Source organism: Pristis pectinata, chromosome 22, assembly GCF_009764475.1.
Source record: "Pristis pectinata isolate sPriPec2 chromosome 22, sPriPec2.1.pri, whole genome shotgun sequence".
NCBI classification, from domain to species: Eukaryota; Metazoa; Chordata; class Chondrichthyes; order Rhinopristiformes; family Pristidae; genus Pristis; species Pristis pectinata.
Genome location: NC_067426.1, coordinates 19,417,441 through 19,445,340, shown reverse-complemented (window position 1 = coordinate 19,445,340; position 27,900 = coordinate 19,417,441). Strand labels below are relative to the sequence as shown.

The 27,900-nt window shown below is 37.9% G+C and overlaps 1 protein-coding gene across 2 annotated transcripts in view; it reads left to right on the top strand.

Moving 5' to 3' along the window:
- The window catches only part of LOC127581675 (grainyhead-like protein 3 homolog), a 92,065-nt gene extending 64,692 nt beyond the window's left edge, over window positions 1–27,373 (top strand). For both annotated transcript variants that reach the window (XM_052036277.1, XM_052036276.1), the window contains exons 9-16: window positions 8,969–9,127; window positions 12,422–12,500; window positions 14,503–14,642; window positions 15,923–15,960; window positions 17,580–17,668; window positions 19,551–19,636; window positions 21,872–21,936; window positions 24,581–27,373. In XM_052036277.1, coding sequence (XP_051892237.1) covers window positions 8,969–9,127; window positions 12,422–12,500; window positions 14,503–14,642; window positions 15,923–15,960; window positions 17,580–17,668; window positions 19,551–19,636; window positions 21,872–21,936; window positions 24,581–24,695 — 771 coding nt within the window. In that variant the 3' untranslated portion in view covers window positions 24,696–27,373. The remainder of the gene's footprint in view (window positions 1–8,968; window positions 9,128–12,421; window positions 12,501–14,502; window positions 14,643–15,922; window positions 15,961–17,579; window positions 17,669–19,550; window positions 19,637–21,871; window positions 21,937–24,580) is intronic.
- The last annotated feature ends 527 nt before the right edge of the window (window positions 27,374–27,900 follow it).

Here is a 27,900-nt window from a genome sequence, read left to right as displayed (position 1 = left end):
TCTACAATATTCTTGTGCCTACAATTGTCATTTATAAATTGAACAGAAAATCAAGAACTAATTTGTACCAAGGCATCCCAAAGGTTATAAAACGCATGTATATGAAGGTCTCTCTTTATATCTGAATATTGTTATTAGATATATTGGTTTTTCATGTTTTCATAAATGATGAATTGACAAGAGAGGCTATGTGTTCAAACCTCTATGAATTCATAAATATTTAACACAGGGGTAAAAGTATTGAGTGAAGATTCTTACACACAGTGTTTGGGTATGTGCATTGCTGGTAAGCTTAGCATTTATGGCCAATTCCTAGTTGCCCTAACCACATCATTGGTTATCTTGCTAATCCAATTCAGAAGGCAGTTAAGATAAAAAATCTTATCTTCTTTTATGTAGCCTGAGTTAGGATGTTGCCAAATCCCTGCTAAATTGGATGAGTTGTAAATTGACATAAATGTAGTAAATGGAGAGAAGGTCATTGAAGAAAACTGCTGATAATGGTTGAGCGAGAACTTTGTCCTGGGGAGCTGCAGGAGCAATATTCTGGGGCTGAGATGAGCTCTTGCATCCTTGTCTGGGTTAATGCTGAGATGGTGACAGGAAGGAAGCAGTTTTTGTAGAGTTTTAGCTAAACACAGGACAGTAATTGACTGGGTTACATTTACATTATCCAGTAGTTGCAGTGTCAGAAGTGTGCCTATTTGTGAACCTCTAACCTCTGGCAGTGTTCAAGCCTACATGTAGGATCCCATTGCTTCTCCTATACTAAACCATTCCTTATTGTAATCTGAAGTGAACTACACTGACTGGACATGGGCATCTTTGATTGTGGTACCTCAGGAAGAGGTTGAATAAGATCATCTATCTGCTACTTCTGGTTGAAGATGAATAAAAATACTTCATTTTTATCTCCTGATTTCACCTGCTCATTTTTATTATGGCTGTAAATGTCAATGTTTACAGAATCTACTTGCCACAGGAACACTCCTTTGATCCAGTAATTCTGGCAACGTTTAACTCAGTCCATTGCTTTTAGGATGTCACTTGGAGGTAGTCTTCTGTTGTACCTTCATTATGTTGGTGCCTTATTCTAAGGCAAAAGGAATTCCATTCCCAGTTATTGTTTAAGTTAATGAACTAGTATCCAGAGTTATGGAGCATTGATCCAGTGGTGTCACTTTAAATTCCATTGTGGCAGCTGTAGAATTTCTAGTAAGTGACCTCTCCTCCTGACCTCTAGGAGAACTCTTTCATTGTGAGACTACATTGAGAGTTAGTTTTCCTTCTACGCCCAGCCCAACATCATAAAACAATGATTTTAGTAGGGAGGTTCAGATTTAAAAAGCCAGGACCCCTGGCCCAGAAATTAATGAACAACTGTTCTTGTGAGCAATGATAAAGTCAATGCTACTATTTGGTGGAAGGATACACTAGATTATTTTGTTAAGTTAAAAAAATTGAGTAGTAGAGCCAAGAGCAAGAGTGGGTTGTGGCACACACCTTCTTCCCAACAATCTTGTCCATTTGCAACAGTTGCCTTGCCTGCTTTGAATACTAAGCAATTTTAAACTCATGTTTGTAACCACATAATATTTTCTCTGGAGGCAAATGCTAAGGACCACACCTATTCTATTGTTAGAATGTGGAGGTGGTAGGCTGGTTTTATTGTCACATATTACTCCAGGAGATGAGGGGTTACATGCCTCCCAGTCAGTTTTCAATTTTTACATAATTCTCAAAACCACCAAAGTGTGAACTAAAGGAATACAATTAATCATAAGCTAATTTCATCATGAGGAGAAGTGTTTAATTTTAGAACTGAAATATATTAGAGTTGATTAATTGGATTTAAAGCAAATAAAGACAACTCACCTGTTTGAGTTTTACATTAGGGCTTCTCTTGGACATAATGTTTGTGGTTACATTCCAGAGTGGATGAGCAAACTGTCTATTAACACCAACTAAGCAATACACAAGTTTGTAGTAATAGGAGACCCCCTCCTCACCCTTTATGATGCAAACCAGGCATGGTGGCCTAGAAATTCATCTCTGCCTAAAATCTGCACTAAAATGGTGTATATTTATTCTGTTATCACTGGAGAGTCATCGGTGCGCATTGTGCAAGACTTGGTGCAAGAAAGCAGAGCAATTTATAATCATATGCATATTTTCATGTTAACCATTCACATTAACAATATATGGATCTGCAACATTTGTTTTAACGGCTGGTGATCTTAAAGTAGAAGTATTCAATTATAACCATCGTGGGAAGTTGTGGGATGGCTTGTTGTGAAGAGGTTTGAAGAATGCAAAGATGGGAATGTATGACTCACTTCTCCGATGATAACTTTGTGGTAGAGGTGGTCACCCAGAAAGAGGACTGTAAAATTCAGTGCCTCCCCAAACCGATATAATATCTAATCTGAATAACAATTAGAAATATGTTTCTTTGTTGCAAATGAGCCGACCTTACTGATATCTGCAGTAACAGGTGACATCGCATTTCTTCAAATAATGCAAAAGTGGGCCTATTTCCTTCTGTTAACCTGTTTTTCTGTGCATGGCCCATATTGTTTATTTGTGGTGATTGAACAGTTCAGTGAGGCAGCATGAGTGACGTTATTTCTAGATGCCCCGCATTGTTCGTACAGATGCAGATCCCTTGCATGGAAGTACACAATCCAAAGTTTCAGCAGGTTCTGGGTGTGCTGTAACTCCACACCTAAATTCCACAGCACATTAAAAAAATGAAAAACATGATGATGCTGGAGGAACTGAACTTCAGGACTGAAGATAGGAAAAGGGGAAGCCCAACATATAGGAGGGAAAAGCAGAGTGTGATAGGTGGACAAAAGAGGGGAGGTGGGGTGGGCACAGGGTGGTGATAGGTAGATGCAGGTAAGAGATAGTGATAGACAGGTGCTGGGGAGGAGGGATAGGAGAATTCAATATTCATGCCGTTAGACTGCAAGGTTCCAAGACGGAAAATGAGGTGCTGTTCCTCCAGTTTACGCTTGGAATTCTCCTGGCAGTGGAGGAGGCTGAGGATTGTCATATCAGTGATAGTGTGGGAGGGGGAGTTGAAGTGACTGGCAATGGGAAGATGCAGGTCGCGGTTATCACGTGTGACTGGTCATCATATCATAAGATAAGACTCCAGTGGCTGTGCCTGTACACAAGCGTAGACACAAACTAATGGTCGACTCTGACACAATGAGGGAATTTTAACTTAATTCTGTCAGCTGAAATTATAGACTTAGGTTTGTACAGTTTCTATTGGTTGGTCAACAGCTTGATATCCATCCAGCCAAGGGAAAGGGAGAGGCAGGGAAGTCGTCAGTGCTTATGCTGTCGACATTACAATGACAACAGATTAAAATGCTTCCCAAGAAAGGATCTGTTTGAACTGATGACAACCAACACGGAGTTATTGGACAGACTCATTTTAGGAACAGTCCAGGACAGGCTGCCCAGAAATGCTGAAAATCCACACCCAAGCTTGGGCTGCAGTAAATGGTATTTCTAATGGCAAAAGCAAGCATGCCTAAAAGGCATGCACTGAATATTGCAGGGCTCTTTCCATGGCATGGATCCTCACTGGGTGGACAAAGTGTAGCTTTTTTTTATTTATCCATTTCCACTTCTGGACATCACTGACAAAGATGGCATTTATTGCCCTTGAGAAGATGGAGGTATGCTGCAGTCATTCTGGTGATGGTGTTCCTACAGAACTGTTGAGAGAAGTTCCAGGATTTAGACCGAGTGAAAGTGAAAGAATGATCACATATTTCCATATCAGGATGCTGGGAGATTTGGCAGGGAATCTGCTGGTGGAGACATTTCCATGCCTGTGAAGTCCTTGATCTTCTTGGTGGTAGAGATTTTGTGTTTTGGGAATGCTGTTGAAATAGTCTAGATGAATAACTGGAAGAACATTTTATACCACGGTGCACCTGCGTGGATGGGGCATCAATCAAGCAGGATGCTCTGTCCTGGATGACATAAAATTGAGTATTGTTGGAGTAACACTCATCCAGGCAAACAGGGGGCACTCAAGCATAAATCCTAACTTGTGCCTTGTCGATGGGGGAAAGGCTCTGGTGTGTCACTTGCTGGATACATAGCCCTTGATATGCTCTTGTAGCCACACTACTAATGTGATTAGTAAATTGAGTTTCTGGTTAATGATGATAATGGGATGTTGATAGAGGGGGAATAGGCAATAGTAAGAGCATCGGATGTCAAGGAAATGTGATTGTTGACGGCCATTGCCTGGCGATCCTGTGATGCAAATGTTACTTGTCATTTATCAGCCTATGCCTGAATATTGTCTGGGTCTTAGCTGCATTCAGGCACAGACTGCTTCATTGGCTGAGGAGATGCAAATGGAATTCAACATTGCACAATTATCAGCAAACATCTCTTGAACCGACCTTATGAAAGTTGGAAGGTCACTGAGGAGGCAGGTGAAGGTGGTTGGGCCTTAAACACTGCCTTGAGCAACTCTGGTAGTGAAGTCCTGGGACTGGATGATTGACTTCCATCAATCTCAAAAATCCTCCTTTGTGTGAAATACGACTCCAGCCATTGGAGTTTTTTCTCCTTGATGCACACTGACTTCACGTTTACCAGGACTCCTTAATGTCACTCTCACCTCCCCCCTGGAATTCATCTCTTCATCAGCCAAGGCTGTGATGAGGTTTGGAACCACATGGTCCGAGCAAAACCCAAACTGAGAAGCTGTGAACAGGTTATTGATGAGAAGGTATTGCTTGATAGCACTCTCAATAATAGCATCTATCACTTTACTGATGATCAAGAGTAGGCTGATTAGGCAATGATTAAGTGGATTGGATTTGTCCTGCTTTTTGTGAACAGGGCATACCTGGTTAATGCACACGTTGTATGGTAGATGCTGGTGTTGGAAAATGTACTGGAACAGCTGAGGTTATTCACCTCATATGTCAGATACAGCACGCCACATGTGCAGACTGAGGTTGCATTGCAAGCAATCACAAGTCACTAATGCTGTGAATATTTATTAGAGTTAGATGCCACATTGAATATCACAAGACTGGTGAATGCTCTGTGGACATTAGTTATATCTGGATGAATAGCTATATCTAGATGGTTTTTCATCTAGATTCCAGCATCTGTAGTCCATTGTTTCTCTAGTTTTATCTGGATATTTAATGAATTCATGAAAATTCCTAGCACCTGGCTTGCTTGAGTAGATCTTTTCGAGGGAGATTAATGAGTTGTTTGTAGCTGAGTTAATATCATTTTAGAACAACCTGAGAGAGTAGAAGGGGAGACAATGCTAACATTCAAAAGCAACGATTTACAGATTTATCCAGATAGAACTATGGGACTAATTGGGGAGTGCTATCTAAGAGCTGCCACGGACACAATGTACTGAATGGCTTCGTTCTCCTGTCTGATGCTATGGTTCTATGAATTTTGTATTTTTTCTGTCAGTTTCATATCTTTTTATATATGGTTGCTGCTGTTATTTAAGCACCTATTGAGGGTTGGATTATAAGAGTCTCTTACAAAGACTAGCCATGAATTTACTTGAACATTGAAGATTATGAGGTAAATGAACTGAGTTGACAAATGAGTTGAGGCAGCCTTTGGGGAGAAAAGGAGTGCTACCTTACGATTAGTAAGTCAAAGAACACTTCATTTAAAAACTAATGAACATTTAGAACTCTCTCCCCAATCCTGTTGAAACTATAAGATTTATTATAAATGTTAAAACTGAGGTTGAAAATCAAAAATACTGCAGAGGCTGGAAATCTGAAATAAGAGCAGAAAATGCTGGAAACACTCAGCAGGTCAGGGACCAACAGGCAATTTCTGCTGCATGTCATCCATCTGTGATATTGGTTCATTTTTTTTTCTCTCCATTAACAGAGCATGACCTGCTCGTCACGTATTACAGCCATCCATTTGGCAAGTTTTTCATTCCCTTGCCAGGATTCTCACTCTCTAACTGCTCTTATTTTGTTCAATGCTACATTTTGATTGTAAACAAAATGTAGCATTGTCCAACCCGCTATTCTAAAACACCCACTGGAGATTAGCTCAAATTCGGCTTCACAAACTGGGCACTGATTTTCTCGTGAGCTATGGATATAATATCTATCACATCTGAAAGTATTCTGTTGATGCAGTAAAGAATCTTCAGTCTGAATTCTTTGGGACTGATCAGTACTCAGATTGTGGATAAATAAACATGTAGAGCAGTGATGCTTTCGTACAGTTAAATGTTTTAAATGTTATTTGTATGCTTTATTGTGTTTTTACAGGTAAATAAGTACAATGAAACTATGTAAAACTTTTTTTAAACTTTTTTTTGTAGTTATTCATTGGATTTGTTGAGATTGTTAAAAATAATGCCACTCATTTACAGTGGCCACAAAACTACTAAGTTCACCAATGTAAGTCATCCTCTCCCAGTGGAGCCTATATGCAATTCCAGATCTTCCAGTGTGGTTAACCTGTATTTGTCCCCTCAGTGCAGGAGCAATCAGGGATGGACTATAAATGCTGACAAAGCTAGAGATGTCCACATTTGGTCAATGAATAAATAATTAAAAAAACATTGAGGATTCACTTGCTGAAGATTTTGGTTATTTCAGACCACAGGTATTCAGACTGGAGAGCTTCTATGGTTCTGTGAAATTACTAAGTTGGCTTGATTTCATTTAATTGGGTGATCTAATGCCATTGCCTTGATGTGGCCATTGCTTAAGCGGTTTCTCTATAACCTTACACAGTGATTTGCATGGTATGTTCCAATGCTGCTTTAAAATCACACACATTCCAAACATTTGTAACATAAACACTGCTAGAGAGTTAGCTGAGTGTTATTTTAAGAGGTGGGGATCAGACATCATCCCATTGAAATCACCTTAGGTATGTAACATTCCAGATGGCTTTTTTCAATAATGTACACCTTGAACAGGTAGCTGAACATTACGAACCTTTCTCCTTAAAGACTGTGAGCCATGGAATTGCAAACTGTATTCAAGTTAATTACAGACAAAGAATGAAATAAAAACTGAGCAAATTCTCCTTATAAACCCTTGTGAGAGTAGTACAGAATAGGTTCCATTGACTTCATTGGAACTGAATCTGAGGAAGGTGAATACAACCAGCAAATGACACTCCCACACATGTTTAGCATTTGCAACCGAGCATAGATTTGTCCCCAGTATTAATGTGCTTTTTGTTTTTTTTAGTGCTTTAATCTCCAAACCCCCATTGTGTGTGTGTTTGTGTGTCTGTGTCTGTATGTGTCTGTGCCTGTATGTGTGTGGAGCATTGGGGAAGGTTTGTTTTAAAAATTAACTTACTAAATCTTCAGCAAAACTTAAACTCTTGTTCTCTGTGTCCAGGCCTCTCCAGTGCCCACTAGTCGCAGATGCCTCATTAGCAAGATGTGTCCATTCTATTCTATCCTCTCCCTGACACCTTGTTCTTTCCAGAGTTAGCAATCTGGAATTATATCCTCCACTGCTTCTCGACAATACTGAAATTTCTTCCTGTTATGCAGGCAACCTTCACTGTGCACATGATATATTCATATCCATGGCTGTCAAACAGAACAAGGAAATAAATTGGAAAAAAAATCCAGCTGTGACAGATTCAAAACTCTTCTGACAGCACAGCCTATAGATGTACTTGAAACGAAACTCCTTCAGGGTCTGATTGTAATCATTGTGCAGCTGTCCCAAGGTGAAGGAAACCTGAGTAAGGCAAAGAAAAAAACCAATAAGATCACATCACTGGAACGGGATTAAATTGGGAACTAAATCTGTAAACCACATACTATTTAGCTTTCTTTATTTGTGTTAGAAAAAAACAATTTCCATATTTGTGATGTAGGCTTGAAATGATAGTTTGTGATTTAACAACTGGGCAGTTTGCATTTGTATACCAGTATCATACAGCATGATTCTGAGACCCTGAAAAGAAGCCAGATGTTAATCAGAATTGTGCTACAGGGCAGGCATTTCATCTTTAATGGTATCCCTGTTATTTTCTCTTTTTTTGTTGCAATTTATAGACATTTAAGGCATTTCAGAAGTCATGAGCAATTACTTATTGAGGATTGATTTACATTGTGACTACATAGCAATATCACAATATAATATTGTAATATTTGATTATTTAATAAAAGTGAATTTTAAAAACCTGTGATTCAGTTGCAAAGGTGCAAATTACTTGCCAAGATCCATATCCAGAAAGCTCAGAAACCTCTTACTGGAATGATATATGTTGGATATGACTGGTCTCCAATATTCTCCCTTTTGTCACTTCAACCCTCCTTCCCACTCTCACACCGACCCATCTGTCCTTGGCCTTCACCACGGCCACGATGCGGCCAAATGCAAACTAAAAGTTCTGCACATCCTTGTGACCTACTTGTGTAGGTTATAAACCAAACATTGAACACTGTATTTTCCAGTTTCAGGTAACCCGCACCCCTGTGTCCCTTTCCCACTTCTAACAGTCCACCCAGGTTTTGCCTCCCTTTCTTCACCTTTTCCATCCCTCCCCCCTCCCCCACCTGGCTTCATCTGCTCATCATTCCCCTCCTCCCCTGGTTCCATCACCTACCATCTCCTGTCTCGCCCCTCCCCTGCACTCATTTATACTGGCAATCTTTCCTCTCCCCCCCACCCCCCAAGTCCTGCTTCAGGGTCTCTACCCGAAATGTTGAAGTATCGGAGACCAAAAAATAGTAGCATTTCATTCTACACTCTAACATTGAGTGAGAAAGGTCCATTTATAAGAAGGAATTTTTCTAATGATGGGTTCAACACATTGTTTGTGCCATCTGGGCCCTGGGAATACTCTGATTCTTGGTCCTCTGACAGATTGTTGTCTCATTCATTTGGGATGCATTTTAAAAAGAAGCATTGACAAAGATTTAATTTTGTTTTCCTTCCATTAGGTTCACATTGGAATTAACTGCCTGAGTACAGACTTCTCCTCACAGAAGGGAGTCAAAGGTCTTCCCTTGAATCTCCAGATAGACACCTATGACTGTGAAAGCAAATCAGACAAACCTATTCACCGGGCTGTCTGCCAGATTAAGATATTTGTGGACAAGGTACAGTTTCATCTGAGTACTCTTGTTATTGCAAAGTCTTAAAATCTTCTGTTTTTGGCACCTGGAAAATATCGACATACATTATCTATTTAAAAAATATATAATTCAACGTACAGAAAAATAAGTAGAAAATTTTTCCAACAAGTTAAAAGCAGAAACTGAAATGATATATTTGGTTGGTCTCAGTCTCATTCCCAATGAACCAAAACCCACAAGATAAGTGTGCACATAACTTTGATTGTTGCCGAATGGGCTGTCTAAGGATCATGTAGAAAATGGAAAATTGGCACAATAAAATGTACTCTTTCCCACATTAGGGGTTGAAGTTCACATTCTTTTAAGATTGGAACAGATGTTTTAATGAAACTGGTCATTAACTTAATTAAAAGTTGCTTAAATATTTGTGGATAGGAACTGGTCCATTAATTTCCAAGCTTTTGTCCAAATATTGTGAGTGTTCTGGTTAGTTAATCTATAGAATTTATATTCTATAGGTTAAGTATATAATGCATACTTCCAGTAAAAGGAATATAATCTAATGTTCAATAATGGTAAGTTGCCTCAAGTTATGTATTTTTTATTGCATATTTAGTATTTTGGGAGAACATGAGAATTCTACCCTTTTTTGAAACCCCTATTGATGCCATAGATAAAGTTTTTTCATTGCTGAAAAGAGGCACCAATGATAAGTGCAAACAATTTGCCTGGAATGAAAACAGTCTCAGTGATAGGAATAAGTGTTGCACAATTAAAATACCAAAACTTCCAAAATTGTTTGCAAAAAGCAGTTTGGATGAGTGCAATTGTGGAATGTTCCCTGACTTGTGCATTTACTATTGAGTAATTGGGTTATGTCAATTTTTTTACTTATTAGTGCATCAAAACAGATAAAATATTAAGGAGAAAATGGTGGAATAGACATGTAGGTTTCTCTTCAGGTTTTTTTTGAGTTACCTGTGGGCAAGTCCCAAGTGATAGCATGAAATTCTGTTTGGTATTCAAAGTACATTTCCAGTTGTTGTGCTTTACAGATCATGTGAAGAAGATAAACCCTGCAGAAAATTTATAAATGTGAATATTTGATTTATAATAGCTTGAAATATCTGCTTTCCCAATGAGTATTAACTATACCCATTTCTTTATGCATATATAGATGCACAGGGGTAGAAATTCAGCTGTGAATGCCAGATGTATTCTAATCTTCACAGTTGGCTCCAATGAAACAGATAGCAATGAATACTGGGATTGGACTTTCTTGTACCCATTTAGAGCTAATGACCAAAGAAAAGCACCTATCCCTCTGTGCATTGTGAATGCATTACTAATGGAAAATATCCCAACATTATCTATAAGTCTGCAGCTATTGACAGCATCTGCATTTTTTTGTTCCAAGGATGAAACAGAAAAATCTCTGATTAGGGTAATGTGCAGATAGTTCACCTGACCTGAGCATTAGTAGGTGTTCAACTAGGGTATTATGCTGACTCGATTACAAGTGAATGCAAAATAAAGGCTTGTAGTATTTTACAATCCTGGTAGGGAAATGCCAGCTGTTGACTACATTGACTGTAGAAAATTTCCACTGTCTGAGTAACTACTGTAAGAAAAACCTCAAGTGTTTATTAGGGTCTCTGGTGTGAGCTGATTTTTGTTTTCCATTATGAATAATGTTAGGAAAGAAAAAGAGATAGGATCTCTTTTAAAAACTGAGCTGGGATTAATGAAAGATATGTAATAAACACCTGAGAGTTCAACCAACACAAAATAACTGATGAAGCTGAAATGGAATGTGGCAATGAAAGAGAGTATGGGTGAGAAAGAATTCATTGCAGTTTAAGTAATACCTAAATACAGCAACACGAAGTTTTGTTTATGTTGTGATATGATATGTGATCCTATTCCCCACCCTTGTATTTTTATAAGCCATGAAAATGCATGGTTTAGTATCTAACAATGATGTGATGGTTTGTTTCCCAACCAAACATCCTGCATAGATACAGGAGAGAGATGCAACTAGATTAAACAGTTTATAGCACCACTTTACTATTTAATCAGATTTAAGTGGTAGATTAGCAATTGTCTGAATTAAAGCATGTGGAGGGATCAACCGGGCTGTTACAAAATATTTGTATACTAGCGTTCCCAGGGGCCAGTATTGGGTTCACTGCTCTTTTTGAAATAGATTAATGGGTATCCCTGACTTAATTTCAATGTTTGCAGATGATATAAACCTCAAATGTTATAAATAACGAAGCACATTACAACACATTTAGACTGGTGAAATAATCAGGAAGCTATCACGTAGAATTGTGACGTTACACCATTCAGTAGGAAGAATTCGGAGTAGCAATGTGAACTAAAGGATACAATTTTAAAGGAAATGAAGGAACAGTGAAATCTGGGGATGCATGGATTCTTTGAAGATGGAAGTAAAGTTGAGACTGTTGATGTAAAAGTGTATGGGATTTTTAACTTTGCTGATAGTGGAATAGAACATGAAAGTAAAGAATTTATTTTATTTCTAAAACATGGGTTGATCTGGAATAAAGTATTGTGTTCAGTTTTGGGCCCCTCACTTGATGAATGATGGCAAAACATTGGAAGAAATGCACAACAGATTTATTAGAATCTAACTAGGCTTGAGGGTCTACAGAGTTCTAGAGTGGATTGAGAACCTGAGGTTGTTCTTCTCAAAACAGAAAAGATCAATAGGACATCTGACAGAAATGATCAAAATTATGAAGGGTTTCAATAAAACGGATATAAAGAAAGTATTTCCAGTGGCGACAAGATTGATAATCACAAAGTTAGGTCATCAGCGAAAGAAGTAAAGACAACAATTAGATTTTTGTTTCACATCACACATTATTGTGATCCAGATTATACTACCTAAGCAGTACAGGAAGCAGGTATATTGTTAATGTTCAAAAGAGAACTGAATAAATACATGAAGGAAAAAAAACAAATCAGTGTAATGGAGAAAGAACAAGAGAGTGAGGTGAATTATTTAGCTTAACCAAAGAGCTGCCACAAGCAGGAGAGGACAGTTGAACTCCTGTGATATATCAATCTATGATGTATGATCAGAATTGGGTCTATCGATGGTTAATATCCTGTACCCTTGGAGAATAATGAAGTCAGAACGAGTGTATAGTAAATATTTTAGAATTTTGTTAAAATTAACAGTTGGATGCATTTTCAACAAGGAAAGGGTATGACATTTTGTTTACTCATGCACCTGCAATTCTCATTATGGATAGTTATTCTATTCTCTTTTGACATCCTTTGGGACAGGGTGCTGAGAGAAAAATGAGAGATGAAGAACGCAAACAATCTAAAAGAAAAAGCAAGTACCCAGATTCCACCACGGATGGTGAGCAAGACAATGATTGAGATTTATAACTTTTGCATTTAACTGTCTCTGAGATCCATCAGGCTGCAGGGTCTGTCTAAGCAGATGTGTGGCTATGATACTGGGTTAACGCATGCAGCTCTGGATTGGGAAGGGAAGGTGAACTTCCAAAGTCACAATCCTATACAGAAGGATGTATCTTTTGACTTAGTGTGTTTCTCCTCCAGAGCCATGAATGTACAACCAATACTGCAGATGATGAAACTTAAAACTGAGTGAAGGGAAACCATAACTCCCACAATCCTCCCACAGGCCATACCTAACATCTGGACAGGAGACCTTTGATCAAACCACTGCATTGTCGTTTGGTGTCCACTAGTTCATTCTCTCTTGTCATTTCAGATTAGCATTTACTTCCCTTCTTTTCTACAGTTTAATTTCTGCTGCACCCAAATTTTTTACATTTTTCCTTCTTAATGTTTATTTATTTTGTAAATGTGTGTTTGCTCTGAGCCTCACCTTTGTCATTTCATCCCTTTCTGCATTATTTGCACATTCTTTTGCCCTTTATGTTTGTTTGTATTATCTCATTGATGACCTTTAATATCAATACTTTCTACTTAGCAATGTTCAGGTTACTTAATTCATTAACCAGCTTTCTGTGATTGGGGTAACTTGCTTTCTTTTCTCTTTTCTGCCAACATTTTTGTTTTTGGTTTCACCTACTAAATTAACATTAACTTTCTGCCTGATAAAGACTGCATGCCCAGAATATCATGACCCATCTTTTCTCCATAAAATGTTGACTGACCTGCTGTTACTTTCCAGTATCTTCTGTTTATGTTTAGATTTCCAACTTCTGCAGAGGTCCCTTTTTATTTAATGGTAGGTTTCTCGCGCAGTGCAGCCGCCACAAGGACACTGCTATTTAAAGTAAAATTCACAGGCATGCACTGGGATATACTCCTCCGAGGTCTCATCATTTTGGGAAAGAATGGCTTTATAAACAGAATCAACAGAAGGAGCTAGAATGGAAAGAACTTGACAGAATTGCTCACAAATATTCAGAGAGTGTGCAGACGGCTGGGGGGAAAGGCTGAAAGCAGTTGAAGAGCCAACAAGGCCCGAGACATGATCCTTCTTAATCCAAGAACCTTAATATTATTTTCAGATGCATTTTCCACCCACCAGTTGGGCAAATTAGTGACCTGGCTGGAGTGGAGAGAGCCAGTGATGGAGCAATGCAAGGCAGAGAATACTTGGGAATGGTCAACAACAATCCAGGGTGGGAGATGTGGGGAGATTGTGCCTGGCAGGAGATATGCCCAGCAATTGTGCCTTGGAAGGAAAAAGAGGATAAGTTTTGGGACCGGGTCTAAGCGCCATTGGGGATAGAGGTATACAGGTGCCAAGAGAGTCTGCTGTTGCTAGAGAGGATGCCAAAGACCCCCTTTTATGATTGAGGAGCACGTCTACTTCTCTGGCCCACAGCCAGTGCTGGAAAAGGCAACTCCACCTTTGTTTCAATGTCTGTTTCCATCCCCTGGGAACTCTACACAATAGCTTCAAACTTTAAATTACAGGTAAAATATGTTAATAAAGTATCCAATCTCTCCATGGGATTTGGCTTAGGGAGTTGTCATTCGGAAGGACATAAAACCCTCACCATAAAAACTGAATCAGGTACATATGAGGTGTTTTGAAGTTGCATGTCATGCATTTAATGGATTAACAACAAGCCCCTTCCCTCCTCCCAACATACCTCAGCAAACCTTTTCAACCTGTTCTGGAGGAGTGCTAAATCAAGGGTAATGTGCTGTTGTGCTACGTTCATTCTGAATTCTTCACTTCTTTTGCACTTTTTAAGAAGATAAAAAACTATTAACTAACTTTACCTCTGCTGGATGGGATTTGAGCCTAGACTATCAGAGACCTAAACTATTTCTCTTTGGGTATGAACAGAATATATTCACAAAAGGTAAACCATTACCTGATTTTATGCCTTGGCTTTTCCATTTAACAGTTGTGAGTAACAAGAGGATTCCACAACCAGACCACAAAGGAAATGACATCACATATTTTAAGCCAGTGACAGATGTAATTTCTCCTCCTGTTCTATTCACCCCAGAAGCCCATTTCCTTTATTCACAGCGAACTGGATTGGTAAGTACATAGTAATACTGCCTATTGTTCACTTGTGTTTATGTTTACATGGTACCGATTGTAGTTTTCCTTGCTTACCATTTTTTCCCTTCTTTTGCTCTTGCTTGTGTAACATCCTGTGGCTTCCTGAAGCAGCTGTTCCTCATGTGTAGAATGAAATAGTGAGGGCAAGTGAGCTATTTTAGAATGGAAGGCTGACAGTCAGCCTCATTCTGCTCTTGCTAAAGGGTTCACATCAGTACTTCCTAGCCTGATGATCTACAGGCCAACTTTCATACCATTTCTGCTGTCTCAATGGAGATTGGCCAATGTAACACAGACTGGAAATCCAGTTTACTTTCCTACTTTATATGGCTTGGTTCTACCCACCTTATGTATTTTGTCACTCAGTCTTCAAGCCATTCATGAATTTTATTTTGAAGACTATTTTGGAACAGACTTTAACCTATAATCCTTTTACACATGTTAAAGAGAAAACAAAAGGCATTCCCTCTCTCCAGGCTATTTACAGTCAAAGATTTGGAGTATAATCCCTTTATAAAAGGTTAAAAGTGTAGCTATACGCCGGAGTGTCACGATACACTTTTATGAGGAGAAGGCAGGAGAATGGGATTGAGTGGGAAAAATAAATCAGCTATGACTGAATGGTGGAGCAGACTCGATGGGCTGAATGGCCTAATTCTGCTACTATGACTTGTGGTCTTATGGTCTCATACAGCATTGCTCCTAGAAACTGCAGACGCTGGAATCTGAAGCAAAAAATAAACTTCTGGAGCAATTCAGCTGGTCAGGCAGCATCTGTGGAGGCAGAGGGATGATCGACTTTTCGGGTTGAGACCCTGTAGATTGGATGTAGGGTCTTGACCCAAAATGTCAACTATCCATCTGCTTCCACAGATGCTGCCTGACCACTGAGTTCCTCCAGCAGTTTGTTTTCTTCAATCCCAGTGAGCTCCATCCTCAAGCCCAGTTGTAAACACCGCAGTACTTCAATACAGCTGCTTCTTCAAAGTACAATCCTAGGTTGCCATAGAAGCATATTGTACAGGAATATTAGCATTAATATTAGCAGATTTCTGTAGTTACAATTCAAGTGACCTAAACCAAGCCTAGACATGTAACATGGCCACATTCAGTATTCCAAATTTCAAACCTGTCACTTTGATAGGTGACTTCCAAATTCTTCTTTCAATTTTAGCCACAATTTCCATATGATTTTTAAATGGACCCTGGATATTGCTTGAAAATTATATTAAAACCTTGGGCTTGTTTGCTTTTAGGTGCACTCAATGGGTTGTGAGATCACACATCCTGAGAGGTAAGGAATGTATTCTGTTTATTCTACAGCATTAATTATTCTATTGCGAGGTGGCTCGGGATACTTTCCTATGTTAACAGTGCGATGTATATATGTAAGCTGATGGTCATCATAAGATCCTTTGCATATAAGTTCTAGGAATTCAATCTTTTTCACTTCAGAGAACCCATAGGTGTGCCCCTATACAGTAATTTGATAATCAGAAGAGATGAGAAGGAGATTACAGAAAATTCAAATGGCTTTGTGAACTGACAACACCTAAAGGGGATGTTGGAATGTAACATTTCAGTGCTCCTACCACAGTGACAGTACATCAAATGCATTTAATTGGCTGTAAAGCCTGTTGAAACATGCAGACATCACAAGACAATATCGTGCAAAACATATTATCTGCTGATGTGTGAAGTTTAATCAGCAGTGCTTAATGGGACTTGCAGGCTCACCACCAAGTGCATCATTTTCAGATTATAACCATTACCTAGTTTTTAAATCAGGAGCTTTTAATATTGATTCTGGTGTGCAGTTATAGCTCTAGTGTCCCACTACCACTCCTTCTGTCCTGCACCAACCACCATTTAGCAATTTAATCTCTGCTGCCATTCACACTATTTAAAAACTTCTCTTTGCCTTTACTTTCTTGCCCTTATCCCCTGTTTCTCTACTGGCTTAATATCTTTTTTTCTAATTCTGATGGAAGGTTATCACGGTGAAATATTAGCTCTGTTTGTCTATCCACAAATATATATGATTCACAGAAAATTAATACAGCATAAAATATTGGAGCATCATCTGACTGAGAACGTCCTTATATAAAGGACACATTTATACTAGTGGTTTGTTTCAGTATGAAGTAATTACACTCTACAAATCTAACAGTGTAAACTGAAAATCAGGCAGACCTGATACCAGAGCAGAGCAGAGTGGGAATGGAGGAGGAGTCCTTTTATTGCCACAATTCAATGGGGTCTGAAGTCAGTGCAGTGTCACATCTATTATTTTGAATCATCTGAAAATGTGAGCCTAGGCTAGCATTTACTGCCATCCATTAATTGCTTTTTGAGAAGGCTATTTTCTTCTTGACTCTCTGCAGTTTGTGTAATGGAGGTACTCTGCAGTTGATTCCTAAAGATTATAACCCAGCAACAATGGGAGAAATCTCCAAATAGTAATAGTATGTGATTTATATGTCTTCTTGGGGGTGGTGACATCTCAAGCAACCTCTTGCCCTTCTCTAGAGTGGCAGAGGTTGTGGTTTTGGAAGGTACTGTCTAAGAGGCCCAGATTGTCCAGAAGACGCTGCTTCCATGTGAAGGGAGGGACTGTTGTAACTGGTTGCAAGGTTCACAATTTAAATATTTTGGAGACCTGATATTCCCCTCCGGGCATTTCTGTTGAAAGTGATGACAAAGGCTGAGCTACATGCCAACTTTGCCATTGAACAAAGGGATTCCAAAAATAACCTGGAATGGGACCATTTTAAAAAAAATCTGGCTATTCTACCAAGAAATCTCAATTTATATTGCAGGCATATTTATGATTTTATAAAGGTTCCAGTTGTTTGAATTTATGAATCTATTGTAAAGTGGTCTTGTTCATAATCATATGTTTTAAATGTGCAGGTTCCCTGTAAAGAGGGGAAACACGACACTGTACAAGGATGATGAGGATCTATCAATCAAACATGCCAAGCTATGTGAACCGGAGAGAGGTACAACAAAAACAGAATTTAAAACCCCATTTTTAACTTGGAGCTTGTTTGTGATGGGTAGGGTATGGGATGGGGGGGATCCTTCTGTGGAGAGTTATACCTGGACCATTTTAACTCCTATGCCTCACTTGAATGGAGCAGCAGTCTCTCCTGCATGAGTCTGCAGCAAACTTAATGCAGGAGACGAAGATGAGAGGGTGGGGTGAAGGTATGGGATTTAAGAGGAAGTGGCTTCACAGCAAGGCCAAGGATGGAGAGGACTTCTTGTGCCATCCTCCTCGTGGGCCTGAGGAGCATTCAGAATAGAAAAATTTGCTTGGCCTTTTCCTGCCTCTTTGCTGAGTTGGACAATGTTCATCCCCAGTCATCAAATCATATCTTGTGAATATAAAGTAAGATACTATCTGTCTGGGGCTAGGACTTTGATGCACCTGTTTGTTTTAATATGAGTGGTAAGGAGCAGGAAGTCACAGTAAACAACTTGCCTGTCATTTTACCAGCCCACCATGTGCTGATTGTGCTGGAAAAAAAATGGCTTAAGACTTTCTATTTTATTCATAGTTGAGGCCACTGCATTGACGATAAATGATTTTGAAGCCGAGCAGTATGTTTGTAATGATGGCAAGGGCAACAGCCCAAATGTCAGCAGGCATGAAGCAGGGTCAATAGCTGGAGGCTGCAGCTTCTGAGATAAAGATATTAACACTGTAGTCTGGACCAATCCAAACAGCAATGTAATCAGAAACTGGGCCAGTTAACTCTATTCAGCACCTTTCCAGCTGTAGGGTCTGACTCAGTGTTTTTGTGCTCACCCAGCTGTTCAGATCTTCCTCAGTCATCAGCGTAGATAATAAATTAATTACTATGCCCTCCTCTAATAAGCAGCTATCAGGAAAAATGCAAGTTACTGATTAATGGAAAAGTGCGTGCTGATTATATTTGACTTCAACCTTTTAATAACAAATGCAATAAAAATCAGAAGAGGGTTCTTTGATAACGATATAGAAAACCTAAATCCTCATCAAAACCTGTTATAAAAATGCACCTAATAGTGTGGATTTCATTGCTTCTGTTACTGCCAATTAATCATCATTAAAAGAAAAATCCATTCTTTTTCTAAATATTGGTCACTTATGAAAACAAAATGTAGAATTAATAGATGTCTAAGCAATCTAAAAATCATGAACTTTCTATCCCAAGTATTCATAATAAAGCTCTTGTAAATCCTCTCTCTAGATTATTAACTATTGTATTAGACAATTGTTCCAAAATTGAAAATAGTTTTCCAGCTTTTCAAGACTATAAGATAAAAAGATCAGTGATTTATTTTAGTTTTAAATAAGAAATATTAGTTATTTACTCAATATGATCCTGTTTATTGGTCAAAGGTCAGCACAAGGCTCCCTCATGGTGGTACTAATTTAAAAGTATATTTTATCATTGTTAGAAGTATTGCATGGCTCCGCTTTTGGATTTATTTTTGGAATGAAGCAAACATATTGATGTAATAGTAGTACAAGTTCTTTATTGAACATCTAGCATTGAAGTTAATAGCATAAGCCTACAAAGCATAAACATATTTCACTTCAGCATTTTGAAAATGTTCTTGTAAAATGTAGAAAAGCTCCTAAAAATTTTATTGAGACATTGTTCAATTTTGAAGGCTATTGGACATAATTCAGATTGCAAACTCCTTTGATTTTTAAAATGTTGAACAACTCTATTGGAATTCCTAAAATTATGTGACTGACAATACAACATGTTCTGTCACTATTATATTAATATTGATGCTTTACCCCGCATGGCTTTCCCAGACAGTTTAAGGCATATTGATCAAGTTTAAAATGTAATGTAAATAAAAATCTCTCTATTCCTTTGCCAGTGCTGCTATATGTACGCAGGGAGTGTGAAGAGGTTTTTGATGCCTTGATGTTAAAGACTCCTAATCTTAATGGATTAAAAAATGCTGTAAGTATTAGATTACATAGTTCTCTTAAATGTAGATCCTGTATCTTATTGCAGTTGGACAAATTGGGAAAAAACTCAGTGTGCAAGTTAGTACATTTTCTAGTATTAAACTGAGCATATTCATCAAAATGAGGAATTTCATGACTATCTCAATCTGGTTTAGCAGAAACTCGGTGGGGGAGCCTGTTTTGCATCTCTTCCACTGACATCTAAGGAAGTAAAAATCAAAGAAAGTTGTCAAATGGGCTGCCAATTTTTTATCACTTGTTTACATCATTGCACAAAGTAGATAGCTTCAGCTGTTTGCTTTTAACCTAGTCCTGTGAAGCTGAAGGGCTCAAAAAGGGCTAATTGTTAACAATGTTTATGAAGGAATGCTGCTAAACTGTCATATGATTTTTAACTTTTTTGATGATATTTTTTGGTATTTTATTATTAAAATTCTGCCACCTTTGGAACTGGGAAGTAACACTAAATCACTGAACAGTCATCCTGGGGAAAGAATTGGCTTCAAGTACATAGAAACCAACTGTTTGCAATGTCTATGTAGATACAGAGTTCAACTAAATTAGTCATTTTTTAAATTCTGTTAACAATTTAGGAAGTTTTTTTAGTGAGTAACAAAACCATACCAACACAGAAATTTCTCCTGGTTTAGTAATCACAGCCTGCATAACTTTGCTAGTAGTACAACTGGTTTTAGTCTTCCTGACTTAGAGAGGAGTAAATTATCTCAAACTGCAGCTCCTGATAGATATCAAGTGATCTACAGATATGTATGAGAGCGGGTGCAGGTGAAGATAAGAACTTGGCTAATTTAGTGAAATATCAGAGGACTGGAGTATGATTACTGTAGTGGTTACATTACTGGAATGAGAGTTCAGAAAGATGGATTAATTATCTGAAGGCAAAAGCTCAAAATTTTGCATAGCAACTGAGCAATTTAAATGCAGTTATTTAATGCAGTGAACATCCAAATAAATAGCTTAACAGGGATAACTATAAAATCACCAGATGGTCATTAAGAGCCCATCTGATTCACTAACATCCTTTAAGGAAAGAAATTTGCATTCCTTACCTGTCTTGAGTATAGGCCCAGTTGGATTCTATCCGAGGACTTTTAATTGTCTTGCAAAGTAGCATTACTGACTAGTCAGTTCAAAGGCAGTTAGAAATGGGCAAGAAATGCAGGTCTTCCCAATCATATTCATACCCATCGTGCCTGGCAGCTGTGAAGCTCTCCCTGGCAGGAACTTTAGTAAAGGAGTGGTGAAAGACAGACGAAAATTAACATGGAAAAATATGATGCTGTGTGTATATTCAGAAAGAGAAATCAGATTTATTATGCAGTAGAAATGCACTATGCAGTTGAACCATATGAATTTTTAACACCTTACTTGGACCGATATATTAATGACGACATTAAGATTTCAAAAAAGTATTTTGCCATGTGCTTTACTCCAATTAGCTGATGACTTTCAGACTTCCTTGCAATATGTTAAGGCACAAACTGATACTCTGATAGTTCATACAGCGTATTTTATCCCTGGTGGTAATTTGCACTCCAGCAACAACTTTGTTACCATGTACTTTATTTTTTAATATTGTGGCAATAGTCCTTAGAACTGTCTTATCTTTCTCAAGGGGAAGTAGATGCGGAGACTGAATATTTTTAAGGCAAAGGTAGATAGATACTTGATAAGCAAGGGGGTGAAAAGTTACTGCAGTAGTTAGAAATTCAGGATTGAGGTTACAGTCAGATGAGCCATGATCTTATTAAAAGATGGAGCCAGCTTGAGGGATTGAGTGATCTACTTCTGCTCCCAATATGTACCTTCATTCATATAAAATTCACAGCAGAAAGAAAGCACAGAAAAACGAGGGTAAGATCACTGATCCTTAACTTCACAAATAAGTTGACTTTGAATAGTGTATAGGCCTGAGATATGACTAGTGGGGAGTCCAGAACTGGTGAATATACTGTAATTTCATCATTTGTTCATATTGAGGATGTCTTTGTCTTCTACAGCACTCCTTCATTCAGGGAAAAATGTTTTAAAAATCCACTAGGACTGCAATGGTTAGCAAAAGCTTTCAGTAGATTCTATGTGGTCCTTCTTTCCCATGTTTCAGCTCTCATTAAGACTTGCTAACATAAAGCCCCGAGAAGAGTTGACCTTTGAAGCAATTTTGTTTGACCCTTTTGACAATTGTATTTTGACATTCTCAACCTAGATTTCGGAGAAGTATGGGCTGCTTGAGGAGAGAATTTGCAAAGTTTACAAGAAATGTATGAAAGGGTGAGTAATTGAGCAGATTTTATCTCTGTTGGGAGTGCCTTGTTTGCACTGCCCCATTAGTAGCAACCCTCAGTGCACTGGTGAGTACACAAACTGGAGTCATGACCAGTACAAGAACTCTATTCTTGATCTGTAGATATCCTGCAGATGCAGCACTGAAATCAAAATAACTTATGGTATTAGTTATTTTGATGGAATAACTTTCCCTCTTAGAGTGATTCTCAGTTTTCATTTGATACTACTTAATGAGGGAACATGCATGGTTTAAAAATGATGCAGCATCTTACTCTGAACAGAGATCTTCCTCTTCTAACAAGTATAACTGAGTAACTCTGATATTGAAATCTACCAGTAGTTTGAGAAATTAATTTGGTGGTTTGCATTTTATTTTCAGTAGAGGATCTTAGTGTCCTGAATCATGTCTTTATTTACAGTATATATATATTTCTGAGTAGACAAAGGATTATTACTGTGGTAGTTAGGCACCTAGAGTGAGTATGCACCAGAACTGAATTTCCTTTCAGTTAGTTCCTGAATTTGTACCAGTATTTAACAACTATGAACAATTGATCTTAAAGAAAATAATCTGAATTATTTTTGTAACTCATTTTTGTCATCTGGGTAAGGCCAGAATTTATTGCTCATTCCTTAATGCTCTTGAGAAGGCAGTGGTAAGCCACCTTCTAGAACCACTGCAGTCCTTCTGGTGAGGGTACTCCCATTCTACTATTGGGAGGAAGTTCCATGATTTAGATTCGGTGACGGTGATGTATTTTCAAGTCAGGATGGTATGCGACTTGGAGGGGAGTCCATAGTGAATTTGGGAAATGGGTTGGAGTAACCTGGGCAAGTGAGAGCAGTGCATTTTGTGTAAATAGTCTACAATACAGTCACTGTGCACCAGTCTGGAGAGGATAATAATTGGTGTTACACGATAAATATGAGGAGTCATGATAGAGGGGATAGGTACAGTTTATTTCCAGTGACTTAAAGATTTAAAATGAGGGGACAAAGCTGTTTGATTAAATCTCATAAGTTACAAACTCAGTGTCATTGAAACAGTTGAACACAGAGGATGGTGAGCCAATGTAATGAAGGCTTGGATATAGTAATTGAACATATAGGAATATTTTAGATAGTTAAAGGAAAGGAACATAAAATGCTGAGAGAAAGGGATAAGAATGCGATGAGGATTTTACTTCAATGAAGAATAAATGGCAACATAAAGTGGACGGGCCAAATGACCTGTTTTTTTTGTTGTATTTCTCCATTAATAGTGTAGTTTCCAGTCAGACATTTTTAAAGCTCACTGCTTGCTATTTGTTGTTGTACTCTTAGAATACTGCTAAGCCACAGTATTCTTAACCTGCCTACTCAAGGCAGGGCACACTGCTCACCAGCATCTAATCTGCTTGATTTTATTCCCAGATTATTACCCTGTGTTGGCATAAATGAAAAGCCAAAGTCTAACATCATTGTAAAGTACAGTGCTCTGTAAAGGTTCCCAGCTATCATAGATCTGGAAATGGTCATGATAATTTCTTTGAAATGATTTTCATGCTGATTACTAGGGAGCTGTTGTGTTACGATTGCAATGATTGTTTTTGATTTCAAAGATTGCTTTGAACTTGGAATTTACACTTCATAATAATATCTTTGTTGAATTTTTACATTTGCATGTTCTGATATGTGCTGCATTCATATAATGCCAAAGATGAAACATTTTACACATTGAACAAAAGGTAAAACAGGAGATTAACATTAGTTTTAAATGTTCCTGAAGCTGTTTTGTTCAATCCACTAATAAAAAATGTCATGTCAAAGCCTTCATTAAATATGATTTATGTATTTGATTATTTTAATATTAAAGCAATGCAAAACAAAAGGAATAGCAACTGAATAAGAGGAAGTAAATATTCTTAAATCATTAAAGGCCTTGGAATGCCTGTTCGTGATTGGATTGGAATGTGATCATTGCTGATTTGAGCACTGATTTTTTGCTCCTTACTCAATGACTCATCTCAAGAACACAAAACAGGTGTTCCCAGTTCATTGGAATGAATTTTGTATTTAATTTTAGATACAATAAATATTGTAAACCAGTCAGGTTATTTTAACTCTAGTTTCCAAACAGGTGAGCAATTGGTGTGGCAGTGGTTTTGCTACAGTGACAGGCGAGGTTGAATTCTAAGCCAAAGAGACTGAAGAACCAAATTGCTAGTTCGAGGTATCATTCCACAGAAGATAAGAACTGCCTATTGTCTGTGCCACCTTCTTGGAAGCAGGCTTCCTCCTGGCTCCCTACCAAGTGGTATTAGCACTGGTCACAGGCAGAAAGCCGTGATTTCAGAAACTTTGCTGTCTTCTACAAAGACGGCTTCACAGGGAATTAAAGGTTGTCCAAAAATAGAATCATGGAAATTTATGGCACAGTAAGAGGCCATTGAGCCCACTGGTGCACAAAAATAAACTTTAAATTAATTCCACCTCCCAACTTCTGGTGCATAGTCGTAGTAATTTTAAATGTTCTCTCCATGACTCAGGTAGGTGGAGTTCTTGTGGTGCAATTATTTTCGCACATTGGTAGTTTAGACCACAATTAATGACCTCTATTTAACATCATTTTCCAATTTGCCTCCTGCAGAATCTTGGTGAACATGGATGATAACATTGTGCAGCATTACTGTAATCATGCCGCATTTTTGGTGGAGATAAAGGACATATGTGGAGGCTATCAAATAACACTTAAGGAGATCTAAAGAGACTCAACATTCCTAGACAAACTCAGAAGTACAGAATATAGGAAAGGACCAGAAAAGACAGAAAAGATCTGTCCATGAACATATACTATTGGCTGCTTTGGACTAAAGAACGTTGTGCCATTATCCTCTTCTGACCTAACAATGAAACAGGCTGTTAAAGCCAAGCATGAAGAGTTCAATATTGCCTTAATTTTATTCTACACTTGTTTGGATATTGCCCGAAACAATCTTTTCTTCTTTGTTTATACCGCTCAACATGTTCCTTCTGGGATCTGAAAGTCATACATGCTTTCACTTCATCTAACCAAACTCTATTGACTGTTGGACTGTATACTGGGTCACCAGCCAGTCTATATATATTTCAGTATGTCAGAATGTGTGATATTTTAGGATCATTTGCTCATTTCTGTAATTGTCATTTTTGTTTAAATCTCAATTCAATCGTTTCAGATTTCCAGCAGGTTTTTCAATATATAGTATTCACACACGGAATGGCAAATAGATTGCTATTTATGGTGCTCATGAAGTATATGGAAGAATTCATTGCTCATAACTAAACATTATTTTCTTCTGTGGAGGGGGACCTGCCTCCAGTAATTAAAAGAACATTGCTTTCTTCTTTAAATATTACTGTGTAATTCCACTGAAACATCCTTCCCTGTTACACATCATAAGTTTGCACCATTTTTGTCTAATATCTCAGTGGAGGAATCATTTTATTGCCACAAATGGTACCAGCACATCCTGATGTGATCAAGGATTTCCATATTCTTTAAGATTATCAGCATGCACAGAACTTGTGTATTTTTAGAATCATGGTGTGCTGGTATCATATCATGATTTGCAACCTTGAAAGCATTGTATTATGGATGTGTATAAAATATTGTATCATAGGGTAACAACTCAGTGATCTTGCATGCCCAGCTACCAAAGTACTACTCGGCTTACTAGATTTAAAATTTTAGTGGCCCTAATAACTGTCCAATTCTTTTTAAAAAATAACTTGTTTATGCCCTTTTTTTTAGCAAGTATTTTCCTTGATTAGCACATGATGAAATTAAGCAAGGAAGCAGTGCTTTTCTTTGCAGTACCATTGGGAGAACACTGGTTTCTATTAAGTTGGATTACATTTTTACTGAGCTTCCAAATTTGATGGTCATTGGCCTGACTAATTATTTGTAGAGACATTACATTTCTACACCTGAAGATATGGTAAAAAGAGTGATTTAAATATTTCTGACTTCCTCTGACTGATTTACTAAACCAACATAACTTTCTTGGGGTATATTTTCACTTGTTTACTAATGTTTTTGAATACCTTTACTTGGGTATAAAGCCAGAAATGTACATTATACTCAATCAAAGATTTTCACTTACATTATTACAGAAAAACAAGAACATTTCTTGCAATGAGTTGTCTTTTTTCCATTACTATTTTTGTGCATCTAATATAGTCAGTTTTATTTTTCATTTATTGGTATTGTACTCAGGATCTCCACGATGTGAAAGCATATATATTGTAAATATAAAGAGTTAGCCTCAAGTATAAACATTGTGGTGATGGACATTTCATGTTTATGATGTATTTTTCAAACTGCAGATGAGATCTCACAATTGTGGGATATATTTTTGTTATCCTATTGTAATGAGTTAGCATATCTGGTATAACACTCTAAAATTGTAGCTTCCTGGGTGTCATCATTGATCTTTGATGTCAAAGAGTTACGTAAGCTTCACTGCCAAATTCCTGTAAAAATTTCAATTGATTAAAATGTAATTTGTTTTAAAAAAACAAATCTCCAAGCTGTTGTATTCCTCATGATGCTCCAACTGTGTCCATGTGTCATTCACAGAGATATTTTTAAAGTCGATCATTCTAAACAAACATTGACATTGTAATTTTAACTGTTAAATATTTCTATCAGTGTGGTACATTAATAAGAACCCGCTTGCCCTCTTAATACCCTCCACCACCTTCTACTCCTCCTTTAGTAGCTTCCATTTATTAGGTTCACCAGCACAAGGCCTTTCTTCACATCCCTCCTGGGAAGGATTAGATAATACTGTCAGTGCGAAACTCCATTTGTTTCTTGCAGGAGGAAAATTGATTTTAAACTTGCAAGAACAAAATAGAATGTACAGGATGATGAGGTCTACTACAATACCTTTATTCTACATGTCTCATGCTGTAATAACACGTTAGTTATTTGCTCCAAGGCCCATTGTGGAATTTGCTCCGCGTTGTCCTCACTACTTGTCACAGTGTCAGTTCCTTGTAAAGTGACCAATTGTGTTGGGTGGTGAAATATAGAGGGGGGGATGGGGGGAAACCTTTCAAAATTGGTAAAGTGCTGTTAATCTTTCACTTTCTTCAGCACTGCTTCATCAGGGGAAACATGTCCAGTAACAACCAATTAATGACAATGGCAAACAGCAGTGAAGGAAACATTGAATCACAGTGAAATATCTTGTTAAAGCCCATGCTGCTCGTGGTTTATGAGTTGGCCTTTCCTTATGTAAACTGCATATCCCCCTTCGTCCTTGCTGTGTCTTTTTCAGTCAGATACTGTGACAATTGATTGTGAATCATGTTGGAAAATGCTGATTGAACATGTAACACATTTTAATAACTGGGAAACCTTGTCAAATGAACAAAGAATTGTTTTTTTATTTGAATTTAGAAGAAAATTAAATAAAAGATTTTTATAGCTTGCTTGTTTTTTTTCTCTGCCCTCTAATTTGTAACTATACATGGCCCTACTGGACGTTGAGATGATCTTAGAACTGCAGGCAGTTGATGCACCCACTGTGCAGAGTGACATAGGAGTGGTGGGTCAGACCTCTTATTTTGGTCATGAGACATTTTTCCATCAAATTGCTCCTCATGCACATTAGTGACTATAAAACAGGTGCAATGAGGTCCACTTCCTTCCTGATATGTCTCTATTCCCCTTGGCTCTTTGCCCTCAGTATCAACAGTGATTGAAATGATCCCTATTGTGTCGAGAAAATTTACTTCACTGACAATGTTGCTATGCTTCCGATTTCATTATGACTTTAAGTTAATAGAAGGAGCAAGCCTGATCTTGATGTGGTCTGACCCAAATTTTCACAAGGCTGTACATAGTCACAACACCATTCCCACCAAGAGTGGAGAGGATTAATTCTCTTGAATTAGTCTGGTTACCATCAAGCCTGGTAA